Source organism: Ursus arctos, unplaced genomic scaffold (genome assembly GCF_023065955.2).
Source record: "Ursus arctos isolate Adak ecotype North America unplaced genomic scaffold, UrsArc2.0 scaffold_18, whole genome shotgun sequence".
Taxonomy (NCBI): domain Eukaryota; kingdom Metazoa; phylum Chordata; class Mammalia; order Carnivora; family Ursidae; genus Ursus; species Ursus arctos.
Genome location: NW_026622852.1, coordinates 56,557,148 through 56,572,434, shown reverse-complemented (window position 1 = coordinate 56,572,434; position 15,287 = coordinate 56,557,148). Strand labels below are relative to the sequence as shown.

Sequence of the window (15,287 nt, the reverse complement as noted above, 5' to 3'; positions counted from 1 at the left end):
AGCCCAGGACCTACAGTTGAGCCTCTTGGGTCTGCTGTCCCTCCCGAGGGGCCCAAGGAAGTCACTCGATCCTGGGGGGCCTCAGTGTTCCCTCACGTAGGAAATGAGGGGAACTGAATTCACTAGTGGTTTCATATTGTGCTCGCAGGAGCCCTAGGACTGCCTGGGAGTGGGAGGCTCAGGGTCCCGGGGCCAGGGCAGACGGAAACCAGCAGCCAGGTCCAAGGAACCCACTTTTCCCGGAGCCATTAGTCCCACGGGAATATGCTCCTAAATACTGAGGTTCCTCTAATCTCCAAGAGCCTTTCCAAACTGCACTCCCTACAGGAGACGAAGGATAATTAACAGCCCATTTCTGCGATGGGACAAAGTGAGACCCGGCTCTGGTGCCCTGCTGAGCAGGTCAGGGAGGGGGTACAATGGAAGATGGAGAGGAGACACTCCGAGACCAGAGACAAGTCACAGGTTGGGTACCCTTACGCAGTTACCCTCCTCCGAGCATCAAAGCTAACATCCCAGCCTAAAAGCTAGGTCAGGAAAAAAGGAGACACAGAGGAGGAAAGGAGGGAGGGGAGAGAAAGAGAGGGGGAGGGCGTGAGCATTTGGGTTCCCCCTCCTCAGGCTTCACCATGGCATCACATTAAATGCCTGGGATCTGAGTTCAAGCCCGGACTCTCCACTTAGTGCTGGGGTCTCAGCTTCCTCATCTGTAAAATGGGAACGTAGTTTTTACACTGCAGGGTATTTGGGAGGGCCCGAGGACACACCGCACATGGGATGCTCAGTGTTTCCATGGAAAAGATGTCAACCCTCACATCCATAGTCAATGGATTGTCCACGAAGATGACAAGAGAAAGAACAGTCTCTCCAACAAATAGTGCTGGGGGAACTCCCTATCCTTGTGCAAAAGAAGGAAGCCAGGTGCTTATCTTACACCACACAGCAAAATTCACTCAAAATGGAGAGTGAAAACTACAAAAGTCTTAGAAGAACACATGGGGGTAAACATTCGTGACCTTGGACTTAGTAATGGTTTCTTTGATATGACTGACACCCAAAGCACAAGCAACAAAAGGAAAAAAATAGATCAATTAGCTTTCACTAAAATTAAAAAAAAATGCTGTGCCTTAAAGGACACAATCAAGAGAGTGAAAAGACTAGCCGTTGAGTGGGGGAAATATCTGCAAATCACATATCTGATAAGGATCGAGCACTAGCATATATAAAGTGCCATGTACAAACCAACAACAAAAAGACAACCCAGTGAAAAACTGGGCAAAAGACATGAATACACATTTCTCCATAGGAGATACACAAGCGGGTCATTAGTGACTAGAGAGAGGCAAACCGGAACCATGTGAGATGCCACTTCACACCCACGAGGTTGGCCATAATAACAAAAAACAACAATGGAAAAACGCACAGTGCTGAAGGATACGGAGAAACCGGAACCACGTTGCATGGTGGTGGGAATGGAAAGTGGTGTGTGGCTGCCGTGGACAGTTCAGCGGTTCCTCAAAAACTTAACTATGGAATTAGCACATGACCCAGCAGTTCCCCTCCTGAACATGCCCCAGAGCAATGTCCACACCGCAAGTGCACGCAGATGGACACAGAAGCATTATTCGTAACAGCCCCCAAGTAAAAGCAGCACAGATATCCCTCAACTGGTACACGCAGACATACAATGTGGTCTATCCACGCGAGGCAATATTACTCGGCCTTAAAAACGGAACGAGGGGCGCCTGGGTGGCGCAGTCATTAAGCGTCTGCCTTCAGCTCAGGGCGTGATCCCGGCGTTCTGGGATCGAGCCCCACATCAGGCTCCTCCACTGGGAGCCTGCTTCTTCCTCTCCCACTCCCCCTACTTGTGTTCCTTCTATCACTGGCTGTCTCTCTCTGTCAAATAAATAAATAAAATCTTTAAAAAAAAAAAATGGAACGAAATCCTGACACCTGCCGCAAGATGACGGACCTCGAGAACGTGAAAGAAGCCAGGCACAAAAAGTCACATGTCGTATGATTCCGTTTACATGGAGGGTCCAGGATAGGCAAATCCGTAGAGACAGGAAGCCAGCCGACTGGTGGTCGCCAGGGGCTGGGGGGAGGGGCATGCGGAGTGACAGCTAAGGGAGACAGGATTTCCCTTTGGGGTAACGAAAAATGTCTCACAACTACATAAGTGGTGGTCACACAGCGTTTTGAGTGTACTAAATGCTATGAAACTGGATCCTTAAGAACAGTTAAAAAGGCAAATGTTACGCTCTCTATATTTCACTGCAATAAAAAATGTTAATGGTTCATTTCGCGTTATGTGAATTTCACCTCAATTTTAAAAAATTTTTAAGCTCTTTTAAAAGTGGCCTCATCAAAAGAAAAAAAAAAAAACCTTTAGCCGCGTGCAGTGACGGCTGTTAACGAAGCTTACTGTGGTTATCATCTTGTAATACGTACGGACATCGAATTGTTCTGTTGTGCGCCTAAAGCGAATAGTGTTATCCATTAATTTTATCTCGATTTTTAAAAAAGGAATTTAGAAAACCAGAGGGAAATTACGTGATGTACCATTATATTTTTTGTGCTCATGTATGAGAATACTATAGTAAAGGAGTTTGAACTTGAAAAAAAATGTCTAGCGCTGTGTTCGGCACTCAGAACCCCTCTATCTGCACCGGAATCCCCCATTTTGTCTGTCTGTGACCCAAGCTGAACCCTAGCCTAGATTGCTCCAAACTCCCAGAATCTACTTGGCCATCCTCCAGGAGCGCTGGCGAATCTAGGTGCACTGCATCTTGGCACAGTGGGGGAAACTGAGGCTAAGGGGCTTGGCCTGGTGTGCCAGCAGCAAGGAGACTTTGCAAGAACGTGGAACAGCCGGGCCCCCTTCGGTGCTCATTCTGCTGTCACGCGCTGCCCCCCACCCCCCCCGCCAGCAGTTGGTGTGTGCTCAGGGAATTAGAAACACATTTTCATGTATTTAAGCAAATCTGCTACTGAAGAAAAACAGATCAGAACCTGCAAAGCGAAGTCGAGCAGAACCGGTTTCTGCATCATCTGCCACTTCCTCATTTAATCAGCACTTGGTGCCCCGCGAGCTCTTGGGCCAGATGGACCCCGGCCAGGACTGAGGCCGGGGAGCCTGGGCCACGGGGGTCGTGGGACGGGAATGGCGCTTTGCAGCCTGGGCCCCGGTCCTGGGGCGGCCGGAGCTGGGCAGCTAGGGACCCCGCTCCTTTGAGCCTGCCACTGCTCTGTTCCGGCCCCTGGTTCAGGGCTTCCATGCCCTGCGGGCTCCCTCCAGCCTCGGCCTGCCCACTGTTCGCCTCCTCCCCTCCCTCCCACCACACCCGTGGCCTGACCGCCCCCCCTTACGCCCCAACACTAGGAGCCAGACAGAAGAAGGCTGAATCCCAGCTCCACCACTGAGCGGACCTAGGGAAGCCTTGGTCTCTATTCAGCCGCCTGAGGGTACAGTAAACACCCCGCGCCAGAGGTTTACAGGGGTCAGGGGGGAGGTTAGCTGGGACCAGGAGGGGTATGGCTTGTCCCCTCCCAGGCATCCAGGCGTCCCCACTCACGTCCCCTGCACCCCCCACCCCGTGACCTTGCACATGCCATTCCCTCTGCGCTGACCATCATGCCTCTGAACGCCTCCGACCCTTCACCCCAGACCCGGGCCCCCCATCTCTGAACTCCCACAGTGCACGCGGACTCTACCTCCCATTCCATGCCTGGTCAACAGCATCGTCTTCTGTCTGTTATGTTCTACTGTCACTCCTTTTGTCTCTCCAGCTAAGTTCTGGGATGGAAAAAGAAAATCCCTTTTTTTGGAACATTCATTCTGTGCCAGGCACCCAGCTGAGGGCTCTCTGAGGCTTGTCTCATCTCATTCGTCAGCCTTCCTCTGAGCCTGTGGCTGCTGTCATCCCAATGTTCAGATGAGAAAATCGAGCCTCAGAGCACAAGGGACTTAGCCAAAGTCCCACAACCCAGAGGGACGGGATAACTGCAACTCGAATTTGCCCCTTCCCAAATCCCAAATTCTCATCCACAGTGGGGGTAGCCTGCCCTTCTGTCCATCTGTCCATCCCCTTCCTCCCCGCACATGGGATTTGAGGCAGCTGGTGATAACACAGGCAACGCAGAAGAAAAATGGAAATATATTAAACACCAAGGCTGAAGACTGTAGAGATAGATGAGCCTGGGGAAGGCAGAGATACGTACACTGGAAAGTTCTAGAACTTCTGACACTCTTTGGAAAGCTGTCCCCTGCAGGCTCTCTCCCCTCCCCACTGCACTCCAGTTGCACTGCGCCCACCCTCCATGGGTGTCTGGACCCAAAGCCATTCCCTTAAGAGAAGTAAGGGGCAAGGATCTCACGCATGTGGGCGCTGACCTCCCAGCAGCGCTGCCCCCGGCCTGTCACTCGTCTGCTCCCCAGGAAGGAGACTTCACTGTGCAACAAGATGTCATGCATGGAACTATTCTTGTCCCAAGCTGGGCCCTGCCTCAGGCGTTTCAACAGAATGAGCTGCGTTAACTAAGGGTTGGGTGAGGCTCAGGCTCCAGCTTAGGGACAGAGCTGTGCCGAGTGCCTGGTGTCATCCGATCACAAATCCCACAGACCAGGGGCTCCAGACAAGCAGGAGCTCTCGGAGCTTCCTCTGCCCTGATCGAAACCCTAGTTCTTCCGATAAGACTCCGTTCTAATCTCTCCTCCTCTGAGAAGTCTTCCCGATCACACCGACCTTCTAGTCGCCCAACCATTTGTTCATTAAACGCCTGCTTCGCACTGACTGAGCCAAGAGGGAGGTGCTGGGGACAGAAAGACGAGAGAGTCCTCCTTCTGAGGAGCTCACCATCCAAGGGAAAAGCCAACACCGGGAGCATAATAACCCACATGAATGAGCATCTGCCCTATGCCAGGCGCTGTGCACGTGACAGTCATGTTTGTGTATCCTATTAATAGCAGCAATTTGAGGAAATAAGGCTCAGAGAGGTTAAGCCTCATGCCAAAGGCCACACAGCATGGGGTTCTAACCTCTATCTCTCTGCCCCTAGGACCCGAGCCCTTAACCACTAGGCCAACATCAGTGAGCACAATGATAGGAATGTGACCAGACGGGGGCCTTCTACCCACCTGGGTTAGGGAATCAGGGAAAGCTTCCTGGAGGAGGTGGGGTCCCACCTGAACCTTGAAAACTGAGCTGGGGTTTTCCAGGTAAATGCGGAAGCCTTGGAAATGAAGGAAGTGAAGGAAGACATTCCGGGTAGAGGAGGTGGCCCAGGCAAAGATGTGGAGGTGAGAAGCATGGCGGGATGGAACACATGGGGCCAGCCAGAAGAGACGCATCCTCATTCTTCCGGGGCTTCCACTACATTGCCTCTGTCTCCCCCACACCTTGTTAGCGTCTGTCTGTAATGTCTGCCGTACTCTCTTGTTGAGGAGGGGAGGGGGTGGACGGGGTGTTCTGCATGCTCTCCCCTACGGGCTTGGGGGCCGGGGACACAGAGGGGAGGAGGCCTGAGCCAGTGGGCCGTCAGCTGGGCGCTGCTTGATGGGAACATTTTGTGAACATCGAGGGCTGGCAGGAGGCGTGACATCTATGACCTTGATTCTACATATGGTGTTCAATGTCACGGTAAGGAGGGGGTCGAGGACTCAAGGATCCACCTGCCATCTGCCTTAATCAGCCCAACAGTTCCCGGAGGTGGGGGGATAGGGCCATGTGCTCTGCATCTGGGTAAACTGAGGCCCAGAGAAGGTAAAGTGGGTGCTGAGGAAGAAGTGTGCTCAAAGACACACCTTTACGGCCTTTTCTTGGTTTCAAGACCAAGACCAAGGCTCCCGTGCATGTAACGTCTCCTTGGATAAAGTTTAATGCTCATCTATTTCAAAATCGAAAGGATCAAGATTAGATTAACGATCATATAAAAGTCTGAGGCTAGAACAGAGCTCACACTCTTCAAGCACTTCTAGATATTCTGAGAGAAGCAATTCCTTCTCCCAGGAAGCTGGTGGGGGGGGCAAGGCAGCCATGACCCCCCATGAAGATGAGGAGCCCGAGGCCTTGCCCCAGGTCACCCTGCCTGGGGATGGCAGAGCTGGGATGGGAGCTCGGGTCCTCGGAGCCCAGGCCTGTGGCTCTAGACAGCATACCCACAGCCACTCTTTGGAAGCTTCTAGAGGGTCTCAGGGACGTCAGCTCCCAGCTCCACCCCTTCTCCCCAGGTCTCCTGCTCCTCACCATCTCCTTCAACAGGGACTCACCATGGAACCCACAAAGATCCCCTGGGAACATCAACCACGGGTTGCCCCCATCACCAAGCAATTACGTAGGGCAGCCGTTTCTCAGACCATACCCCGCGTGCCTCTGAATCGTCTGGAGCTCTTGTTAAAATGCAGTTTCTGGCTCAGCAGGTCTGGGGCAGGGCCTGGGATTCTGCATTTTTAGCAAGGTGAGTCCAAGGACTACACTTTAGGTAGCAAGTAGGGACCTGTAGGATCATTTTAAACACCACCTGCCTGGTCTGTGGCCGGCACCCCACCCCCTCTCTCTTTCCCACTGTCCCCCTTCCTCACCATCTCCCTCCTGAGACTCAAGGGTTAGCTTTTGTCTCCAGAGGTACAAGGAGAGCATATGGGGGCACTGTGGGGCTGCTTCCCACACCCAACAGTACAGGGGTTGAGAAGTCTCTGTGGGTACCCCCTCCCCTGCCCCCTGGGCCCTGCAGTGTGGCCAGGCTGGCCCTCTCTGGCCGGGCCCGGAATGGAGGGTGGAAGGCTGCCCGTCTTCTCCTGCAGTCCTCATTGAAATTTTGCCCTTGCCCTCAGATCCTCGGTTGAGAACTCATCCCTATTAATTCTCATTGTGCATTTAGAGCCAATAGGTTTTTATTTATTCATTTATCTTGGTCTTCTCCCCCCTCGCCTTCCTCACCAGGCTGGAATTTACAATTCAGTTCTCAGGTGGCCTTGCGGAAGGACGGGAAGCCTGGCGGGAGGGGGGGTCTGCACCCTGAACCCCGAAAACGGTGGCTGCCTCATGGCGCCCCCTTGCACCCTGGGGGTGCTCCAGGGCTCACACTCCCGTTGGCTGGATGTGCGGACAGATCAGCAGTCGCCACAGGGACCCAATGGGCGCTGGCCCAGCTAACAGTTCGCTGGGTGGCTGGCTACCATGAGGGCGCCCCCTGGTGGTTCACACCACCGGCCATGCCTGCAGGAGTCCGAGCTCCCTGACCACCCAGCGCAGGCCTGCTGCCCAGAGACTAGAAATGCAGGGCGCGGCGTCCTCAAGGCTGGACAGAGGCAAAGAAGAAAAGCCAGGGACACTGCTGAGGGCGTCCTAACAATCATAATAAATGCATAACACCTCCTGAACAGCAAGCACCTACTGTGTGCCCGCACGGTGCCCAGGACGGGCACGGCCAGGTCGCTCCCCCTGGCCCACCCTGTGCCTCGCATATGGTATTATCTCTCCTTTACAGGGAGGGCAACTGAGGCTCAGAGAGGGCAGGCCGAGCCCCCTGGTGCATAAGCACAGGCCCTGCTGCAGACAAGTCGCCCGCCTGCCTTCGGAACGGCGTGACCTTGGCGGGATTTAGGCAACCCCTTCTAATCCCTAAAACAGGATTAGAACAGCACCCCCCCTCAGAGCATCCTAGAGATGATTACATGAGACACACACAGGACCCACTCAGGGAGGCTGCACGGGGGTGTGACCCCTGCCCCCTGCAGAAGCCAGCCCCCCTCCACCTGCCAGGCAGAGTCCCCATTCTTGTTGGCTGCACATTTGTAATCAAAGGCAGAGCGGGACGGCAGCCTGTAATGAAATATTTAGGCCCCTCAGACAGGTGTGGAGACACTGAGGACCCACCTATGTGGGAGATGTTGAAGACGCTGCTCTTCCTCTCCTGTCTTCCCAGAGAGAAGGAGAAGGGGTGCCAGCTCCTCCCAGACCCCAGCGCTCAATGACACCTGCCTGGGCAGGTGGGGCGGCATTAAGATTGTCGGGGGGGAGCGTGACCACCCCACCCTGGCGGCTGCACTGGGGCCTCCCTGTGAGGGTGGGGGCAGGGCAGCGGTCCAGAGCCAAGGGCCTCCTGAGCCAGCTTTGGCCAGGAGAGGGCCTCAGACCTGCATCTGATGGTCATCTCCGCCCCTCAAGCCCTTGACCAGAAGCTGGTCCAATGAATTCTGATTTAGCTGCCCTGTCCCACACCCCCCCAGTACATCACAGCAATGATTAATATTTAAGAGAAGAAATACAGTCAAGACGCTAACGTGAGAGGCAGAGGTTGACTCTGTTCGGGGAGTGTGTGGAGAAGTCTTTGCACGAGCTGGGCACCATTGCCAGCCTAATGTACGGGCTCAGAACTGGGCTCCACTGCCCCCCAACCTGGCCTTGCCCCCGACCTTCAGGAGCTGACCCCCTTGCTCATCCCTGAGCCAGTGAACCCTGGGATCCCCAGGGCAGTGATCCCCATGAACTACCCAGCAACCCCCCCTCCCAGGCCTGTGCTGCCTTCTCCGCCCCCCCACTCCCGCCCCACCCCCAGCTGGCTCCCTCGGCCCAGCCACCATCCACGGTGAGAGCCTCATGACTGACTGCTGGCTGTCCAAGCGGGAAGCTACCTTCCCAGGCTGACTGCCCTGTGATAGGAATGCAGCTCCCCATGGGACTGAGGCGTCCTCAGGAGCCCAGTGGGGATACCTGCTCCGTCCCACCATAAGCCCAGAGACCCGGAGGCTCCCTCAAGGACTCATGGAGGCAGCAGCCGATGAGCCCCTCCCATCGCTCCTGCAGCCTGGCTGCCCTGCCCAGCCTCCTGCCAGGCACGGGGGGTTGGGGGGGGGTCCAAGGCACTGCCAAGTGGGAAGATCCCTCTTGGCAGGCAGTTTAGCTCAGTGACTTCGGAACCAGTCACTTGAATCACAGCTTTACTGCTTCCTGGTGTGACTTTGAGCCTCAGTTTCTCCATCTGTACAACAAGAATGACAACAGCTACCATGAATGGGCACTTGCTCTGTGCCAGGCCCTACTCAGCATTTGACACATATGAATCAGCTCCCTTGTTCCTACAATGCCCATTTTACAGATGACGAAACAGAGGCCCAGAGACGCCCCTGGTTCAGAGCCCACCCCCTAAAACTCCTCCTTTATGCAACAGAGAATCAGCCGGGCTGAGCTGACGGGAGGACTTGCATAGCAAGCTCTTAGCCCGCACACAAGGAGCTCCCATGAATGGTCCCTGCTATTATTACCTCTGTCGTTGTTGGTAACACCTGAGTACTGAAGTACTCCATGGCCCTAAGACCCCATCCTTCTCTAATTAAGGGCTCAAGTGACAGCACCTGGCCAGCTGCTGTCCCCCTGACTTAACCAGCGACTGCAGTCACTGCACATAGGGATGGGATTAAAGAGAGATCCAGCCACACCGTCCATCCTGGTCTGACTCTCTCCTTAGGAATCCCCTCTGCACTTCCATCCAACCTTCCCCCGCAAAGTTCCAGCTTGGTGCGTGGCATACACTGGCCTGGCAAAACCATCTGCTGGATTGGATCAGGTGGGATAGGACGTGGTACCGCAGAAGGGGTGAACGGAGAGCAACGTCGCCAAGAGTGCCCTGTTCCCTCGCCCGGGATGCTGACTTCCTGACCACGGAGGCGGGGCTTGTCTGTGTGGCCGGCCCAGGAACTATCACTACTATGGTCTTCCCAAGAGAAAAGGATTCAGTGGTCAGCTGGTCAAGAAGGTACCCCTCCCCCCAGAGAATGACATCACATAACCGCAGAGCCCTGGGGGTGGCCTTTGCTTTGGCACTTTTCCAAGGTGGGACGGCCATCTGCTCCAAGTCCAAGATGCGGGAAAGTCAACCTTGCATCTGGTCCTCCCATTCTGCTCACGCATCACCAGAGCATGTCCCAGACCCCCTCCCCCTTGACCTGAACAAACAACAGCGGGGGGCTGACTTACGTGGGAGCAGAATCTCTCAGGGGGGTCTCCGCATGTGATGCCTGAGGGCTCCACCTTCACCTTGACGTAGTCCTTCAGCCGCATCACCTTGGGCTGGCAGGCGTAGAACTCCCAGGTGGGGCCCTCATCCGTGGTCACCCAGGATTTGCAGATGTCGTAGTCCCCAGAAGCCAGTGGGAGGCAGTGCAGGAGAAGTGCGACCAGGTGCAGCATGGCTGCGCAGTCTGCAGGGGCGTGGCCCAGAGAGGCCCCGGACAGGCAGCGGTAGGGTCAGGCGGGCCTCGCGGCCTCCACATGGAAGGGCCACATCTACCGGGCAACGGTGGCTGGATGTCCCAGGGACTCGAGCACTGCTGGGTTGCAAAGAGCCAGGAACTTGTTTCTTCCCAAAGGCCGAGTTGGAAAACTCAGAGCCAGCGTTTCTCAGACTGCTGATGGGCAGATCAAGAAGTTGCCCGTAACTTGGCGTCCTCCTAACCTTGGCGCTGCACCTCTCCCAGAGGTGAGTCTGATCAAGTCAGGCAGGCTCTCAAATTGTGACAGTGCATGGAAAGGGGATAGGGAGCAAATCCTCGGGGATCTGGCATGAGGCCGGGTCAGACTGCTTTTAATTTTTGTCCTTCCAATCAATCCAGGTCTTTAAAGGGCCCTTAATGTGTGATGTGCTCAACACCGCTGCAAAACAACCCTCCAGCCTGCGCTGTAAAGATAAAATAAAATCAGGAGATGTACGTATTACCTGGAAACATGTTCCCTCTATGGGACTGGACTGGCATCTCAGACCAATACAAGAGATTTCTTTTCATATGGGCTTAAAGTGACAACAATTGTGTGGCTGGACTGCAATGTAAAAAAAAGACTGAGGTTTTTAACTGGGGAGAAGCTTATTTGGCTCCGCTTTGTGGGGACAGGCACTAATGGGGGCCAGCTGACCTTGGCTGGTAGCCATCGGCAACTTATTATGAAGTTTCTGACACTTCGGCTCTCAATCCATCCAGGTACCCGGGGGCTGACTTGTCTTTCATTGTAAGAGGGGAAGAGAGAGAGCTCATTAGCAACAACACCTGCAACAAATTAAAAAGGAAGGGGGGTGATAAAGATGTATAAGAAGAAAAGCTCTCTGGCAAAATGTGCAAAAAATGAGGCTGCATTAGCAAGGTCTCCCGAGAACACTGTGTTATTTTTATTAATATCAGCATTGCACATTTGGAGATGGGACACGTTATTGAAAAGGAGATTTGCTTTTCCCCTCATTTCTGGGGGTGTCAGGGCAGCAGAAGTGCCCCTGCTTGGGGTCACCAACTTCCCAAAACATGCTCAGGGGTCAAGCTTGAGCGGTGGCTTTAAATACTGTGACCGACAAGTCAAAATGTCAAGGCTGTCACCATAGGTGCAGACGAGTCTATACGGACAGCGGCAGATCCAAGCGTGGGCCCACAAGGAAGAACCAGGTGCCGATAAATCTCCCTCCAAATTCTGCAACGATCAATTTAATCTTCAACGCTAAGAAACCAGGGACAGTGAAGACTTCCACAGATGTGACAATGGTTTGTCATATGAGATTTTCTGATCAAGGCCAAAATTTTGCAATCATCTTTGGAGGGTGTGTCTATAAATGAGTCACTATTATGATTATTGCTTTACTATTTTAAGCTACCGATAATTATTTAAGAGTCCAAATAGCTATAACGAAGACAAATGTCACATTGCAGAAAACATGACTCCAGTAATATGATGAGTTCCCAGACACTGGATACATCACCAGGAGAATCTGAGTCCGGCCAGTGTGGGATCCTGGCCAAAAATGCTAGCCAATGGGGCAAAGGTTATGCGATGAGTCACAGCAGAAGCACCCGTGTTATTAATTATTCTGGTTATTATACCTATGATTATTCCCTCTTAACCCCCCAAACTGCTTCGGCATTGTGCTAAGCTCAGCGTGATTCTCACCCGACACCCTCTCGGGCCATATTGTACATGGAAGAGTCCCTGAAGAGTTAATCACTTTTCCATGAAACCCCATTCTCCGCCCAGACACAAACATACTGTGGGCCAAAATGCCAAACCGGGGAAGTGAACATTGTCCAGAGGGGGCTGGCCGCTCACCTGGGCTGCCCGCAGAAGCCCCCAGCCAGTGCCCCACACTCCTGGTCAGGGGGGAATCATAAATCTGCATTAAGGCCGCCCCTGCCCCTCTCTCTGGCTGAAGGGCTCTTGATGGAGATGAATGAGAAGCTGAGGGGGGGACCACATTTTCACTGCTCACCTCTGGCTGTTTAAAGAGAAACCTGTTATAGAACCTGCCTGGCCTTGAATGCGCTCCTTGCTAGAAACTCTCAGAAAGAACCCGCCTGGCGACTATTTTTACAACCTGAGAAAATGTAGTAAAAATAAAATAGCGCGGCCGGCAAAGGTTTGGATGCCTCTAGCCAAGCTTGGAGCTGCACAGAAAACAGCACGTCCCTAATTAATTCTTCCAGCCGAGGACTCCCAACTGTTCACTAACAGGTAGGGAGCTCCTGTCGGGAGGCGACACCAGGGCGCTGGCTTGGGGCTTCCTTCATCTGCGGGACCAGCGGCTGCTCAGGGCTTTGACTGCCACACCGGCGTGGGGAGGCAACGAGGCCCAGAGGCCGGGAGGCCACGGAGACCGAAGTGCAGAGCAACTCGAAAATCTACTAATTGCTTTGCAGTTCTTTTGGTTTAAATGCCGCGCATTCCCTGGAAAATGGGGTGGTGGTGGTGGCGGGGGAGCCAACAACAACCCAATCTGCTGGGGGCGGGGTAACAAATGTGTTTACAACTAGTCAATCAACGGGGCATTGCTGGTATTATAGGGAGAATTGCGAGCTCAGCAAGCGAATATTACAGTGGGCTTTTGCCAAAAAGAAAAACAAAAAACAAAAGAAAAAAAAAAAAAAAAAACCAAGGAGGGAGGAGAGAAGCAAGAGTCTCCGGAATAACGAGGCGGAAAGCAGGGAGTGAGAAGCCAGCCGGGGAAATTTCAGAGTAAGAGGTTGTATCCCGGTGGATCGTTTTCTCCTTGGAAAATAAATCTTCACCTGATATTATTAAGAAACTGCAGCTCCCAGAAACAAATAGAATCAATGCGCTTTATTTCTTTTAAGAGTCCTCAGGAACCGAGGGGGGCTGATAGCCAAGGTATTAAAACCCGAAAATTAGATTTTACCAGGATTTCTGAACTCCGATTTCTCTGTCTTATTGAATTAGCGCCTCTCGGAGCTGGCTGGGCTCGGAGCAGGCTCCTCCCCGAGTTGCCGGCTGAGCCCTCGCCTCGTGGGAAACTTGGCGCTGTGGGCGCGGGGCCCCTGGGGGCACTGGAGGAGGGGTACCCCCGGGGGCTGCCCACTCTGAGGTTCCGTCTCAGCTTCCCATCCGGGGCAGCGGGGCGGAGTGAAATCTGCCTTCGAGGGGGTGGTGCCCGAGGGCTACGAAGGAAAGGGGAGCCCGCTGCGGGTCACCTTCCCGCCCTCCACCCCAGGCCGGTGTGGGGGTGCTCCGGGCACTGCTGGCACATCCTGCTACCCGCGGCCCGGGTGCCCCCCAGCCCTGGATCAGGGGCCGACTCGGCTCCCGGCACCCCCCACGGCCTCTAGGCGGCCCGGGAGCCCCGGAAAGTTGAGGGCTGGGGGGTGGGGCGCGAGAAGGAGGCCTCGGCCGGGCGGGGGGTGGGGGTAGGTCCTGGCTGGGCCGAGGGGTCGGGGTGGAGTCCGATCTTTGGGAGGGCTGCACGGGGGCGTGCCCCCCCACCCCCCGGTCCCGCAGCTGCGTTTTGTCTTTCCCAAGTTGAGTGCGAGCCCCGGCAGCAATTAATAAGCACGTCTTTAATAAAGGCCCCGCCAGGACCGAGGGTGCCCCCTCCGTTGGCACCGCCTCCCTCAATTAGAAGACACCGAGCAAAGCGCCCAGGAATTAGTTGCCTCCTTTTTCCCGGCGCCGCTTTCCAGCAGCGCCCTTGCCTCCGCCGCCCCCCGCCCGGGCGGGGAACTTACTCGGAGCGGGCGGACCCCGCGAGCCCACGGTCCTCTTCCCGCCTTCCCGCTGCCTCTGCTCCCCCAGTCTGCTCGCCGCCCTGTTTGAGGTTCCACTCCACACGTCCCCAAGCCGGTCCCTGCTCATCCCCCTCCCCCATTAGCCCACCCCTCCACCGCACGGAAAGAAGTTTCCAGCCTGGCTGGCCAAGAGTTTCTCTGTGCAACTCACACAGACCCAGTTTTCGGAGAGGTGGGAAGGGGATAAGAGGAAGAGGGGGGTTGGGGGGTGGCTGTCGATGGTGGCGATTAAATTCGGGTGGAGGAGTAGCGCGAGAGAAGGGTTAATTTCCTTTTCACCAACACATGCACGCAACATCTATCCCCACCACACACGCGCGCGCGCGTACACACACACACACACACACGATGGGAAAAGACCCTGGTAGGAAAAAGCCAGCCGGAAAGACAAGCTTTTCCTTTACGGTGCTGCCACAAATGCACGCTCACACACCCCTCTCGGGCGACTTCAGTCCTCCGCTAGTAACAGCAGCCACCAAATAACTTTTGCATCCGAGCCTTTGCTGGGCCGCTTTAAGTGGCTCCGGGGCCCGGGGAAGCTTGCACGGTCACCGAAGCCCTTTAAAAATGAAACCAGGCTGGCAAAGCTGCAGCCGCTCTCCCCCCCGCGCGCCCGCCGGCTCTCCCCGCCCGCCTTACCCCGGCTCCGAGCAGCTTCCCGGAGCGCAGACCCGCGAGGCCGAGGACCGCCGCCCGCGGGCGCTCCGCCTGCCCTGCCCGGCGCGGGGTGGGGGCGCGGGCCGGAGGGCTGCGAGCCGCTGCTCCTCGCCGCGCCGCTCCCGCTCCCGCTGCCGCTGTGGCCGCCGCCGCCGCCGCCGCGGCCGTCAGATCGGGGCTGGGGAGCCCTCCGGCCGCCGGGGGGGCCGCCCGCAGCCGTCCCGGAGACGCGGGCCGGGGGAGGGGGCCGCCCGCGCCGCCCGCATCGCCCGCCCCGGGCCGAGCGGGAGGTCGCCTCTAACAAGTGCAAACTTTTTGGGCCCCCTGGGCGGCTCGGAGAGGACCGGAGCGCGGGCACCCGGCAGCCCCCGGCCCGGGTGGGCTTCGCGGCTGCTCGTCTGGGCGCCGGGGCATCCCCCCAGCGCGGCGCGGGCCAGATGGCAGGGCGCTTCACCGCCCCCCTGCACTCCGCTCCAAGTTAATGCCGAGGCTAAATCCTCTTGCCATCTCTCACGATCACCATCGGAGCTTTTATCTCTCGGTCTGATCGGGCTGCGTAACTTCCTCTGTGCGGCTC

At 55.6% G+C, this 15,287-nt stretch overlaps 1 protein-coding gene across 4 annotated transcripts in view; it reads right to left on the bottom strand.

Moving 5' to 3' along the window:
* Positions 1-14,785, bottom strand: part of NTNG2 (netrin G2) — a 66,685-nt gene extending 51,900 nt beyond the window's left edge. For 2 of the 4 annotated variants that reach the window (XM_044389694.3, XM_057313805.1), the window contains exons 1-2: positions 14,693-14,785; positions 9,981-10,680 (exon numbers count right to left, since the gene is read on the bottom strand). In XM_044389694.3, the coding sequence (XP_044245629.1) occupies positions 9,981-10,193 (213 nt within the window). In that variant the 5' untranslated portion in view covers positions 10,194-10,680; positions 14,693-14,785. Of the gene's footprint in view, positions 1-9,980; positions 10,681-10,913; positions 11,045-14,692 lie in introns of all 4 variants that reach the window. The other 2 variants (XM_057313806.1, XM_057313807.1) reach the window with 2 other exon arrangements.
* Between the last annotated feature and the right edge of the window lie 502 nt (positions 14,786-15,287).